Raw genomic sequence first — 12699 nt, 5'->3', positions numbered from 1 at the left:
CGTGCAAACTCCGTACAGACAGCACCTGTGGCCAGGATCGAACCGGGGTCTCTGGCGCTGTGAGGCAGCAACTCTACCCGCTGCGTCCCCGTGCGTGGAGTAGTGCTAGTGTACGGTGGGCGCGGGCCCTGTGGGACGAGGGTTACCGCGCTGTATCTCTACGGCGTAACGGAAGCCCGTGGCGCGATGTACCAGTTCTCGCTGGATGGACAAGATGCGATCTCGCGCAGCCTCACAGTGTGCTTTCTTGCCCGTGATCAGGATCACCTCCGAGTTGCTGTTCTCCGTCGGCAGGTCGATCTTGGTGTTGGTTTCTTCCCGGATCTGGGAAGGGGGGGGGGGATTCAGCGGAATTAAAAATAAAAATGCCATTTACAGACACAGCCCTTCGAGCCAGCATGCCGACCATCGATCACCCAATATACAATCGACATTAGGTGCAGGAGTAGGCCATTCGGCCCTTCGAGCCACCATGCCGACCATCGATCACCCAATATACAATCGACATTAGGTGCAGGAGTACGCCATTCGGCCCTTCGAGCCAGCACCGCTATTCAATGTGATTGTTGCGGCAGATGTTTATATCGTTCCCGATGTCGGGGGAGTCCAGATCCAGGGGCCACACACAGTTTAAGAATAAGGGGGTAAGCCAGGGGGTGGGAGATTGCAACCTTTGCGTGGTCCGCCCTGTTTCGACAAATGCAATCAACCTGGCGTGCACAAGCATATAAGATCAAATAGAACAAGTTGTCCTACAACTTTAGGCTGTGCACACCCTACGCAAGTAAGCCATTTAGAACGGAGACGAGGAAACACTTTTTCTCACAGAGAGTTGTGTGTCTGTGGAATTCACCATTCAACCCTTCGAGCCAGCACCGCCATTCAATGTGATCATGGCTGATCGTCCCCAATCATTACCCCGTTCCTGCCTTCTCCCCCATATCCCCTGACTCCGCTATCTTTAAGAGGCCTATCTAGCTCTCTCTTGAAAGTATCCAGAGAACCGGCCCTCACTGCCCTCTGAGGCAGAGAATTCCACAGACTCGCAACTCTCTGGGTGAAAAAGTGTTTCCTCGTCTCCGTTCTAAATGGCTCACCCCTTATTTTTAATTCATAGAAACATAGAAATTAGGTGCAGGAGTAGGCCATTTGGCTCTTCGAGCCTGCACCGCCATTCAATATGATCATGGCTGATCGTCCAACTCAGTATCCCGTACCTGCCTTCTCTCTATACCCTCTGATCCCCTTAGCCACAAGGGCCACATCTAACTCCCTCTTAAATATAGCCAATGAACTGGCCTCGACTACCCTCTGTGGCAGAGAGTTCCAGAGACTCACCACTCTCTGTGTGAAACAAGTTCTTCTCATCTCAGTTTTAAAAGGATTTCCCCCTTATCCTTAAGCTGTGACCCCTTGTCCTGGACTTCCCCAACATCGGGAGCAATCTTCCTGCATCTAGCCTGTCCAACCCCTTAAGAATTTTGTAAGTTTCTATAAGATCCCCTCTCAATCTCCTAAATTCTAGAGAGTACAAGCCAAGTCTATCCAGTCTTTCTTCAAATGAAAGTCCTGCCATCCCAGGAATCAGTCTGGTGAACCTTCTCTGTACTCCCTCTATGGCAAGATTGTCTTTCATCAGATTTGGAGACCAAAACTGTACGCAATACTCCAGGTGTGGTCTCACCACGACCCTGTACAACTGCAGTAGAACCTCCCTGCTCCTATACTCAAATCCTCTACGGCAAGAATGTCTTTCCTCAGATTTGGAGACCAAAACTGTACGCAAATACTCCAGGTGTGGTCTCACCAAGACCCTGTACAACTGCAGTAGAACCTCCCTGCTCCTATACTCAAATCCTTTTGCTATGAAAATTCTCACCGGTTCATTCTGGGGTCTACAATATCCCACTGTAGCATCCAATCCCGACACACTAGGGGGGCCTATTTACAACGGGGAAATAGACCTACAAACTTGCCTTTAGACTTCAGATATGCAGCGTGGAAACAAGGCCTTCAGTCCGCGCCGACAAGCAATCACCCCGTACACTAGCACTATCCTACATGCACTGAAGATTTACAATTTACAGGGGCCAATTGACTGACAAACCCGCACGTCTTTGGGATGTGGGAGGAAACCCGAGCTCCTGGAGAAAACCCACGCAGGTCACAGGGAGAATGTACAGAAAGTACAGAACTGTCCACTGCAAGGGCCAGGAAACGAGAGGGCAAGATCACCTCTGACCCCTCTCACCCTGGCCACAAACTCTTTTAATCACTTCCCTCTGGAAGGCGACTCCGGACTGTCAAAGCTGCCACAGCCAGACATTAAAATCCACGAGTAGTAGCTCTACTCAATAACCAAAAATCTGTAGCCTCTGGTATTTTATTTCACTCACATGTCTAATCGATAATGTTTGATTATTAATGTTTAATGTTTTACGTGTCATTCCTAACGGTCACTGTATGTCATATTGCCACTTGCGGGTGGAGCATCAAGGCAAATTCCTTGTTTGTGAATACTTGGCCAATAAACGTTTTCATTCACAAAGCACCCGTAGCAAGGATCGAACCCGGGTTTCTGGCGCCGTGAGGCAGTGGCTCTACCCGCCGCTCCACACTAACACAAAACCCTGAACCAGGGTTGCACCGGTCAAGGTGCCCAGGGGCAAGGGTCGTACATCATCTTGAAGCCGTGGTCCCTGGTATGGAAGCACCGATTCGGGACTTGCCTTCCAGACGAGAGGGGCCGGTACATAATAATAATAATAATAATAATAATTTTATTTATAGAGCACTTTAAAAACAAACATAGCTGCAACAAAGTGCTGTACATCACTAATCATTGACAAAAAAGTTAATACACACCAAAAATAACAATCAAAATAAATAGTAGGAAAAGACATGTAAAATAAAGAAACATCAAAAACACCACAAACAGAAGCAAAGCCTCAGGCATGGTCAAAAGCCAAGGAGTACAAATGCGTTTTAACACTGGATTTGAAGATGGACAGTGAGGGGGCCTGTCTGATGTGCAGCGGCAGGGTGTTCCAGAGTGCCGGAGCAGCAACAGAGAAGGCTCTATCCCCTCTGAGCCTCCGACTAGACCTCGGTACCTCCAGGAGCAGCTGACCAGCTGACCTGAGGGACCGGGCAGGAGCGTATGGGTGGAGCAGCTCAGAGAGGTAAGGAGACTGCGAGGGGTTTATGGCCCCCGACCACGGGGGAATAATGGAGGAGGACTGATTACTTTGTGCCTTCCGTCACCAGTGACGAATGCTGTGGTGGATGTTTGTCAAATTTTTTCAAAATTTTTTTTTCCTCTTTTTTTGTGTATAAAATTTGATCTGTTCAATTAATTTTTCTCTTTTTGGTTCAAATTTTTTGTTGAAAAGTGCTTTTTTACATAGAAACATAGAAACATAGAAATAGGTGCAGGAGTAGGATTTCGATTGACATTTGATCATGTGATCATCCATTACCTGCCTTCAATCTCCCCCTGTAACAAGGGCACATCTTGGTTTAAATATAGCCAATAACTGGCCTCAACTACCCTGAAAGAGAGTGCCATAGATTCACCAAACTGTTGAAAAAAGTTTATTATTCTCGGTTTTATTAAGGATTGTGTGTCCTTAAGCTTTTTGTCCTGGATTGTACATCGCTCTTCCTGCTGGCAAAGGAATTTTGTCAAGTTTCTATTCACTGGCACTTTATTGTGGATGTGCTGAATAAATTCATTTCACTGGCACTTTATTGTGGATGTGCTGAATAAATCTGATCGATTGATCTACGCGGACATCAACCGCGGACAATAGGTGCAGCTGGCGTGTACCTTTTTGATGTTGGCGCCTCCTTTGCCGATGATGTTCTTGTGGAACTGCTTGAAGATGGGGATGGAGACGGAGTAGCTGTTCTCGATCTGGGAAGGACAAGGAGCTTCAGAGCGGCGGGGAACACACGGGCGGCGGCGTTCGACACTTCATGCAACACAGGAGGACACGCACGACACCGCTGACACTGGGATCGCTGGTGAACGGGGGGTTGCAAAGGGACTTGAGGAGTGCTGGTGCGGTTTGCCCAATAGGTCATTTTACAAGTCGAATCGGTAGTGAGGAAAGAAAATGCAATGCTGCCATTTATAGAAACATAGAAACATAGAAATTAGGTGCAGGAGTAGGCCATTCGGCCCTTCGAGCCTGCACCGCCATTCAATATGATCATGGCTGATCATCCAACTCAGTATCCCATACCTGCCTTCTCTCCATACCCTCTGATCCCCTTAGCCACAAGGGCCACATCTAACTCCCTCTTAAATATAGCCAATGAACTGTGGCCTCGACTACCCTCTGCGGCAGAGAGTTCCAGAGATCCACCACTCTCTGTGTGAAAAAAGTTCTTCTCATCTCGGTTTTAAAGGATTTCCCCCTTATCCTTAAGCTGTGACCCCTTGTCCTGGACTTCCCCAACATCGGGAGCAATCTTCCTGCATCTAGCCTGTCCAACCCCTTAAGAATTTTGTAAGTTTCTATAAGATCCCCCTCAATCTCAAATTCTCTCCTAAATTATAGAGACAGTATAAACCAAGTCTATCCAGTCTTTTCTCTTCATAAGACGAAGGTCCAAAAAAGCTGGACATCCCGGGAATCATCTATGGTGAACCCTTCTCTGCAACTCCCTCTGTATGGCAATAATAATGTCCTTCCTCAGATTTGACCAAAAACTGTACGCAATACTCCAGGTGTGGTCTCACCAAGACCCTGTACAACTGCAGTAGAAATTCCCTGCTCCTATACTCAAATCCTTTTGCTATGAAGACCTTACTTCACCAGGTCTACAATATAAACGCAGGGATGTAAGGCTGAGGCTCAAAAGCCCGCATTTGGAGTGAGCAGTTGTGAGCGGTTTTGGGCCCCATATCTGAAGACGGATGTGCCGGCTCTGGAGAGGGTCCAGAGGGCGTTTACCAGAACGCTCCCAGGAACGAGTGGGTTAACGTACGATGATCGTTTGACGGCGCTGGGCCTGTACTCGCTGGAGTTTAGAAGGATGAGGGGGGATCTCATTGAAACGTACAGAATAGTGAAAGGCCTGGATAGAGTGGATGTGGAGAGGATGTTTTCACTAGTGGGAGAGTCTAGAGTCTAGGACCAGAGGTCTCAGCCTCAGAATTAAAGGATGTTCTTTAAGGAAGGAGATATAAAGGAGTGTGTGGTGTATGTAATAGAAAGGGTGTTACCTGCCTCCAAGTTAAAGGGGGAGGCGTGTGATGTATGTAATGTAAATAACATTATTGAGGCCTTGAGCAAGGGACACATGCGCAGGGGAGACTCAAGGTGGCGTCCTGGAATAAAGAAGCCTTTTAGTTTTATTCCCGTGTCTGAGTGTTATTTAAAGTCAGTTCCAAGCACCAAATACACAACAATGAGGAGGAATTTCTTTAGCCAGAGGGTGGTGAATCTGTGGATTTTTTCTTGCCACAAACGGCTGTGGAGGCCACAAGTCAGTGGATATTTATACGGTAGAGAGATAGATAGATTCTTGATTAGTGCGGGTGTCGGGAGAAGGCAGGAGAAAGGGGTTGGGAGGGAGAGATAGATCAGCCACGATTGAATGGTAGAGTAGACTTGATGGGCCGAATGGCCTAATTCTGCCTCCTGGAACTAATAGAAACATCGAAACATAGAAATTAGGTGCAGGAGTAGGCCATTCGGCCCTTCGAGCCTGCACCGCCATTCAATATGATCATGGCTGATCATCCAACTCAGTATCCCGTACCTGCCTTCTCTCCATACCCCCTGATCCCCTTAGCCACAAGGGCCACATCTAACTCCCTCTTAAATATAGCCAATGAACTGGCCTCAACTACCCTCTGTGGCAGAGAGTTCCAGAGATTCACTCTCTGTGTGAAAAAAGTTCTTCTCATCTCGGTTTTTAAAGGAGTTCCCCCTTATCCTTAAGCTGTGACCCCTTGTCCTGGACTTCCCCAACATCGGGAACAATCTTCCTGCATCTAGCCTGTCCAACCCCTTAAGAATTTTGTAAGTTTGTATAAGATCCCCTCTCAATCTCCTAAATTCTAGAGAGTATAAACCAAGTCTATCCAGTCTTTCTTCATAAGACAGTCCTGACATCCCAGGAATCAGTCTGGTGAACCTTCTCTGCACTCCCTCTATGGAAAATTATGAATGAACATGAATCCAGAGTAAAAAATAAACAAACGGCCGGAGGAACTCAGCGGGTCAGTCAGCATCCGCGGAAGGAAATGGACCGTTTCGGTGGACCGGATTGCCCCGCTGTTGTCCTCCCAAAACCAAAGTGTAACCCTGTGCGTAGGGGAGAGGGCAGGGGGCTGAGGATGTCCGGGTCGGGTTGCCCCTAGGCCTGGCCAAGCTGGCCATCCGCGAGTCACGGCGCCAGGCGGAAGCGCCCGAGCCGGCTGCCTGCCCCTTTACATCCGTGCCCGGGTGGTGCTAGAACAGGGTCACGCGCTGTTCAGGGGCACCCTGGGGGATTTCTGGGAGCGGGGGGAGGGGGGGGGAGGATGAATCCTTGACAAGGATTGTGAAATAGTTATTTAATATTTCGGATTTCAAAATATTTGTTATTACTTTACACTAGACCAAGTGCAGACCCGTTGGGTCTGTTCCCCCAACGAGCGGTTGCGGGGGTTTGCTGCGACTTCACATGCACACTAACCGCCCCACACACACACTGGGTGAGTTTCTTTTGTATTGTACATGTCGTTTTTTGCAAATAGTTGATTAAAATTATTTTTGGTTAAAAAAAAACCCAAAACCAAGAGCAAAACACGAAAACACTCACCAAATCAGCGATGACTTTCTGGAGGAACTTGCTACATTTCTCCACCTCGTTTTTCGGGCCGCGCAGCTGAACAATGTCGCTCTTCTGCGCTGGGTCCGGGAAGTTAATAATCACCTGAGAGGGATAGATCGATCAGATAGACGCACAGAGTCTCTTGCCCGGAGCAGGGATATCGAGGAGCAGAGGGCAGAGGGCAGAGTGGTGAATCTGTGGAATTCTCTGCCACAGAGGGTAGTTGAGGCCACACAGTTCATTGGCTATATTTAAGAGCCAGTATGGTATGGCAACTGCTCTGTCTCCGACCGGAAGGCATTGCAGAGGGTGGTGAAAATTGCCCAACGCATCACCGGTTCCTCGCTCCCCTCCATTGAGTCTGTCCAAAGCAAGCGCTGTCTGCGGAGGGCGCTCAGCATCGCCAAGGACTGCTCTCACCCCAACCATGGACTGTTTACCCTCCTACCATCCGGGAGGCGCTACAGGTCTCTCCGTTGCCGAACCAGCAGGTCGAGGAACAGCTTCTTTCCGGCGGCTGTCACTCTACTCAACAACGTACCTCGGTGACTGCCAATCACCACCCCCCCCCGGACACTTATTATTATTTATTCAAATCGTTTGCTATGTCGCTCTTCCAGGGAGATGCTAAATGCATTTCGTTGTCTCTGTACTGTACACTGACAATGACAATTAAAATTGAATCTGAATCTGAATCTGAATCTGAGTTAGATGTGGCCCTTGTGGCTAAAGGGATCAGGGGGTTTGGAGAGAAAGCAGGGATGGGATATTGATTTGGATGATCAGCCATGATCATATTGAATGGCGGTGCAGGCTCGAAGGGCCGAATGGCCTCTACTCCTGCACCTATTTTCTATGTTTAGGTTGAAGGGGGTAAAAATGTAATGGGAACCTGAGGGGTAACTTTTTCCACACAGAGGGTGGTGGGTGTATAGAACGAGCTGCCGGAGGAGGTAGTTGAGGCTGGGACTGTCCCAACGTTTACGAAAAACAGTTAGACAGGTACATGGATAGGACAGGTTTGGAGGGATATGGACCAAACGCAGGCAGGTGGGACTAATGTAGCTGGTAGACAAAATTGCTGGCGAAACTCCAGCCGCGGAACTGAAGAAAATACCAGTCCCAGACATTGGGACAGAAGCTACAGTGGGTAGACAAAAATGCTGGAGAAACTCAGCGGGTGCAGCAGCATCTATGGAGCCAAAGAAATAGGCAACGTTTCGGGCTAAAACCCTTCTTCAGACTGCCCGCAAATAGATTTTTTTGCATTTGATAGATATAATCATGAGAGGAATAGATCGGGTAGACGCACAGAGTCTCTTGCCCAGAGTAGGGGAATCGAGGACCAGAGGACATGGGTTCAAGGTGAAGGGGAAAAGATTTAATAGGAATCTGAGGGGTATTTTTTTCCACACAGAGGGTGGTGGGTGTCACCCATTGCTCCTCTCCAGAGATGCTGCCTGTCCCGCTGAGTTACTCCAGCTTTTTGTGTTTGTCACATGCATAGGACAGGTTTGGGCCTAAGACATGGGCCTACATGTCCCAGTTACACTAGACCCACCTGCAGGGCAGGTGGGTCTAGTGTAGATGGGACATGTAGGCCAGAGCGGACGAGTTGGGCAGAAGGGCCTGTGTCACTCTATGAAAACTGTACGCAATACTCCAGGTGTGGTCTCACCAAGACCCTCTACTGCAGTTGTACAGGGTCTTGGTGAGACCACACCTGGTGTATTGCGTACAGTTTTGGTCTCCAAATCTGAGGAAGGACATTATTGCCATAGAGGGAGTACAGAGACGGTTCACCAGACTGATTCCTGGGATGTCAGGACTGTCTTATGAAGAAAGACTAGATAGACTTGGTTTATACTCTCTAGAATTTAGGAGATTGAGAGGGGGATCTTATAGAAACTTACAAAATTCTTAAGGGGTTGGACAGGCTAGATGCAGGAAGATTGTTCCCGATGTTGGGGAAGTCCAGGACAAGGGGTCACAGCTTAAGGATAGAGGGGGAAATCCTTTAAAACCGAGATGAGAAGAACTTTTTTCACACAGAGAGTGGTGAATCTCTGGAACTTTCTGCCACAGAGGGTAGTTGAGGCCACACAGTTCATTGGCTATATTTAAGAGGGAGTTAGATGTGGCCCTTGTGGCTAAGGGGATCAGGGGGTATGGAGAGAAGGCAGGTACGGGATACTGAGTTGGATGATCAGCCATGATCGTATTGAATGGCGAATGGTGCAGGCTCGAAGGGCCGAATGGCCTCTACTCCTGCACCTAATTTCTATGTTTCTATGACTAGTGTAGCTGGGACACATTGGCCAGTGCAGGCAAGATGGGCTGAAGGGCCTGTGTCACTCTATGACTAGTGTAGCTGGGACATGTAGGCCGGTGCGGGCAAGATGGGCCGAAAGGCCTGTGTCACTCTATGACTAGTGTAGCTGGGACACGTTGGCCCGCGCGGGCAAGATGGGCCGAAGGGCCTGTTTCCACACTGTGTCACTCTGTGACTCTCCGGCTCGATAAGGAAGTGTAAGGTGTGAAACCAGGGCAAAGGGGATGAGGATCAGATCATTGCTGGCTTGGAGAAAGTAACAACAAGACAAACAGAGATAAAATGTAGTCAGAGACAGTCTAAATGACCATGTAGGCCGGTGTGGGCAAGTTGGGCCGAAGGGCCCGTTTCCAGGTTGTAAGTCTCCGCGACTCCACCTGTATAGTTGTGCGGGAGACGGAGGAGGGAAGGGAGAACGGGGCTGTGTGAGTAGCATTCAAAGACACGCGGTCGGGCCTCAATGGAATCTAGGCCGAAGGGACGATCGTACCTCAGGGAATTTGTCGCGGACCTCTTTAATCTTCTCTCCCTTTTGGCCGATGATGGAACGGTGTAATCGTTGCTCGATGATCAGGTCCTTTGTCCGCTCGTTTTCCTTGCGACATGAAAGTAGTGAAAAAGCCACAGAGGTTGACACTCGAAAAGGTGGAGACACAAAGAATTCCCTGCCAGTGTTGGGCGAGTCCAGAACCAGGGGGGCCACACACACGCAGTCTTAGAATAAAGGGGAGGCCATTTAGAAACATAGAAATTAGGTGCAGGAGTAGAGGCCATTCGACCCTTCGAGCCTGCACTGCCATTCAATATGATCATGGCTGATCATCCAACTCAGTATCCCGTACCTGCCTTCTCTCCATACCCCCTGATCCCCTTAGCCACATCTAACTCCCTCTTAAATATAGCCAATGAAGTGGCCTCAACTACCCTCTGTGGCAGAGAGTTCCACAGATTCACCACTCTCTGTGTGAAAAAAGTTCTTCTCATCTCGGTTTTAAAGGATTTCCCCTTTATCCTTAAAGCTGTGACCCCTTGTCCTGGACTTCCCTAACATCGGGAACAATCTTCCTGCCTGTCCAACCCCTTAAGATCTTCAGTTTAAACCAGCATCTGCAGTTCCTTCCGACCCAGGTTCAGGAATTCTGTAAGCGGGCAGAATTGTAAATTTCTATAACATCCCCTCTCAATCTTCTAAATTCTAGAGAGTATAAACCAAGTCTATCTCAGTCATTTAAGACTGAGGTGAGGAAAAACTTTTTCACCCAGAGAGTTTGTGGAATTTGTGGAATTCCCTGCCACAGAGGGCAGTGGAGGATTTAAGAGAGAGTTAGATAGAGCTCTAGAGGCTGGTGGAATCAAGGGATAAGGGGAGAAGGCAGGCACGGGTTATTGATTGGGGACGATCAGCCGTGATCGCAATGAATGGCGGTGCTGGTGCTGGCTCGAAGGGCCGATGGGCCTCCTCCTGCACCTATTTTCTATGTTTCTACATATAGGTTTGCAGGTTAAGTGGCTCTAGAAGGATGAACGTATGATGTAATGGTCAGGTACGGACTAGGTGGGCCGAAGGGCCTGTTTCAATGCTCTATCTCTAAACTAAACTACAATCTTTAACCCACTATAACAAGGGGAGTTGAGTATAGGCGCAAAGAGGTCAATAGACAATAGACAATAGGTGCAGGAGTAGAGGCCATTTGGCCCTTTGAGCCAGCACCGCCATTCAATGTGATCATGGCTGATCATTCCCAATCAGTACCCCGTTCCTGCCTTCTCCCCATATCCCCTGACTCCGCTATTTTTAAGAGCCCTATCTAGCTCTCTCTTGAAAGCATCCAGAGAACTGGCCTCTGAGGCAGAGAATTCCACAGACTCACAACTCTCTGTGCGGAAAAAGTGTTTCCTCGTCTCCGTTCTAAATGGCCCACCCCATATTCTTCAACTGTGTGTGGCCTCTGGTTCTGCACTCCCCCAACATCGGGAACATGTTTCCTGCCTCTAGCGTGTCCAAACCCTTAATAATCTTATATGTTTCAATAAGATCCCCCTCTCATCCTTCTAAACTCCAGAGTGTACAAGCCCAGCCGCTCCATCCTCTCAGCATATGACAGTCCTGTGAGAAAATGAGGTGCTGTGAGAATATATCCTTAAACTGTGTGACCCCTTGTTCCGGACTTCCCCAACATCGGGAACAATCTTCCTGCATCTAGCCTGTACCTGCCTTCTCTCCATACCCCCTGATCCCTTTAGCCACAAAGGCCACATCTAACTCCCTCTTAAATATAGCCAATGAACTGTGGCCTCGACTACCTTCTGTGGCAGAGAGTTCCAGAGATTCACCACTCTCTGTGTGTGAAAAAAAATGTTTTTCTCATCTCGGTCCTAAAAGACTTCCCCCTTATCCTTAAACTGTGTGTGTGTGTGTGTGGCCCCTTGTTCTGGACTTCCCCAACATCGGGAACAATCTTCCTGCATCTAGCCTGTCCAACCCCTTGAGAAGTTTGTACGTTTCTACAAGATCCCCCCCTCAATCTTCGAAAATTCTAGCGAGTACAAGCCGAGTCTATCCAGTCTACCCAGTCTAGTGAGGCAGCATCTATGGAGCGAAGGAAATGGGCAACATTTCGGTGTGAAACCCTTCGTCAGACTGTAGTGAAAAGGGGATGTTTGAAGGGAGCGGTTTGGCTCGGATACGATAGTCGGGTTGAAGGAAACAGGAAGCAGCGATTACCATCCTGAGCACCATCTCGAGTAGCTCCTTCTTGGCCAGCAGGACGCCTTGAGGCTCGCCCTCGATCCGCACTAGATGGCTCTTCTCATTATCCGGTGGGATGCGGACAGATACTTTGTACTGCTCCTTGATTCGATTTACTGAGAGGGGCAAGAAGGGAGGTCGGAAAAAGGTGGGGGTTGAGGAAGAAGACAAAAATCAAAGTGGTTAGCAAAGTTTAGACAATAGACAATAGGTGCAGGAGTAGAGGCCATTCGGCCCTTCGAGCCTAAAAGACTTCCCTCTTATCCTTAAACTGTGTGTGTGTGGCCCCTTGTTCTGGACTTCCCCAACATCGGGAACAATCTTCCTGCATCTAGCCTGTCCAACCCCTTAAGAATTTTGTAAGTTTCTGTAAGATCCCCCCTCAATCTTCTAAATTCCTTAACCATGCTGTCCATTTAGCAGCTAGAGAGAGTAATCTCTTAGACATTCCTTCTCTCCAGAGATGCTGCCTGTCTCCGCTGAGTCACTCCAGTGATTATATGAGTTTCTGCTCCTCCAATTTAGACAATAGGTGCAGGAGTAGAGGCCATTCGGCCTTTCGAGCCAGCACCGCCATTCAATGTGATCATGGCTGATCATCCCCAATTGGTACCCCGTTCCTGCCTTCTCCCCATATCCCCTGACTCCGCTATTTTTAAGAGCCCTATCTAGCTCTCTCTTGAAAGCATCCAGAGAACCAGCCTCCACCGCCCTCTGAGCTAGAGGCCATTCTGCCTTCGAGCCAGCACCGCCATTCAATGTGATCATGGCCATCCCCAATCAGTAC

General features: G+C 48.7%; 1 protein-coding gene across 1 annotated transcript in view; it reads right to left on the bottom strand.

Moving 5' to 3' along the window:
• LOC129694310 (vigilin-like) overlaps positions 1 to 12699 on the bottom strand; it is a gene marked incomplete at its 3' end in the record, with an annotated part of 85359 nt that overhangs the window by 29285 nt on the left and 43375 nt on the right. The window contains exons 9-13 of the mRNA XM_055631014.1: positions 11889 to 12028; positions 9654 to 9758; positions 6820 to 6933; positions 3830 to 3916; positions 193 to 324 (exon numbers count right to left, since the gene is read on the bottom strand). Of these exons, the coding sequence (XP_055486989.1) occupies positions 193 to 324; positions 3830 to 3916; positions 6820 to 6933; positions 9654 to 9758; positions 11889 to 12028 (578 nt within the window). The remainder of the gene's footprint in view (positions 1 to 192; positions 325 to 3829; positions 3917 to 6819; positions 6934 to 9653; positions 9759 to 11888; positions 12029 to 12699) is intronic.

Source organism: Leucoraja erinacea, unplaced genomic scaffold (assembly GCF_028641065.1).
Source record: "Leucoraja erinacea ecotype New England unplaced genomic scaffold, Leri_hhj_1 Leri_615S, whole genome shotgun sequence".
NCBI classification, from domain to species: Eukaryota; Metazoa; Chordata; class Chondrichthyes; order Rajiformes; family Rajidae; genus Leucoraja; species Leucoraja erinaceus.
Note: the sequence above shows the minus strand (reverse complement) of the source record. Positions and strands in the feature narration are given on the sequence as shown.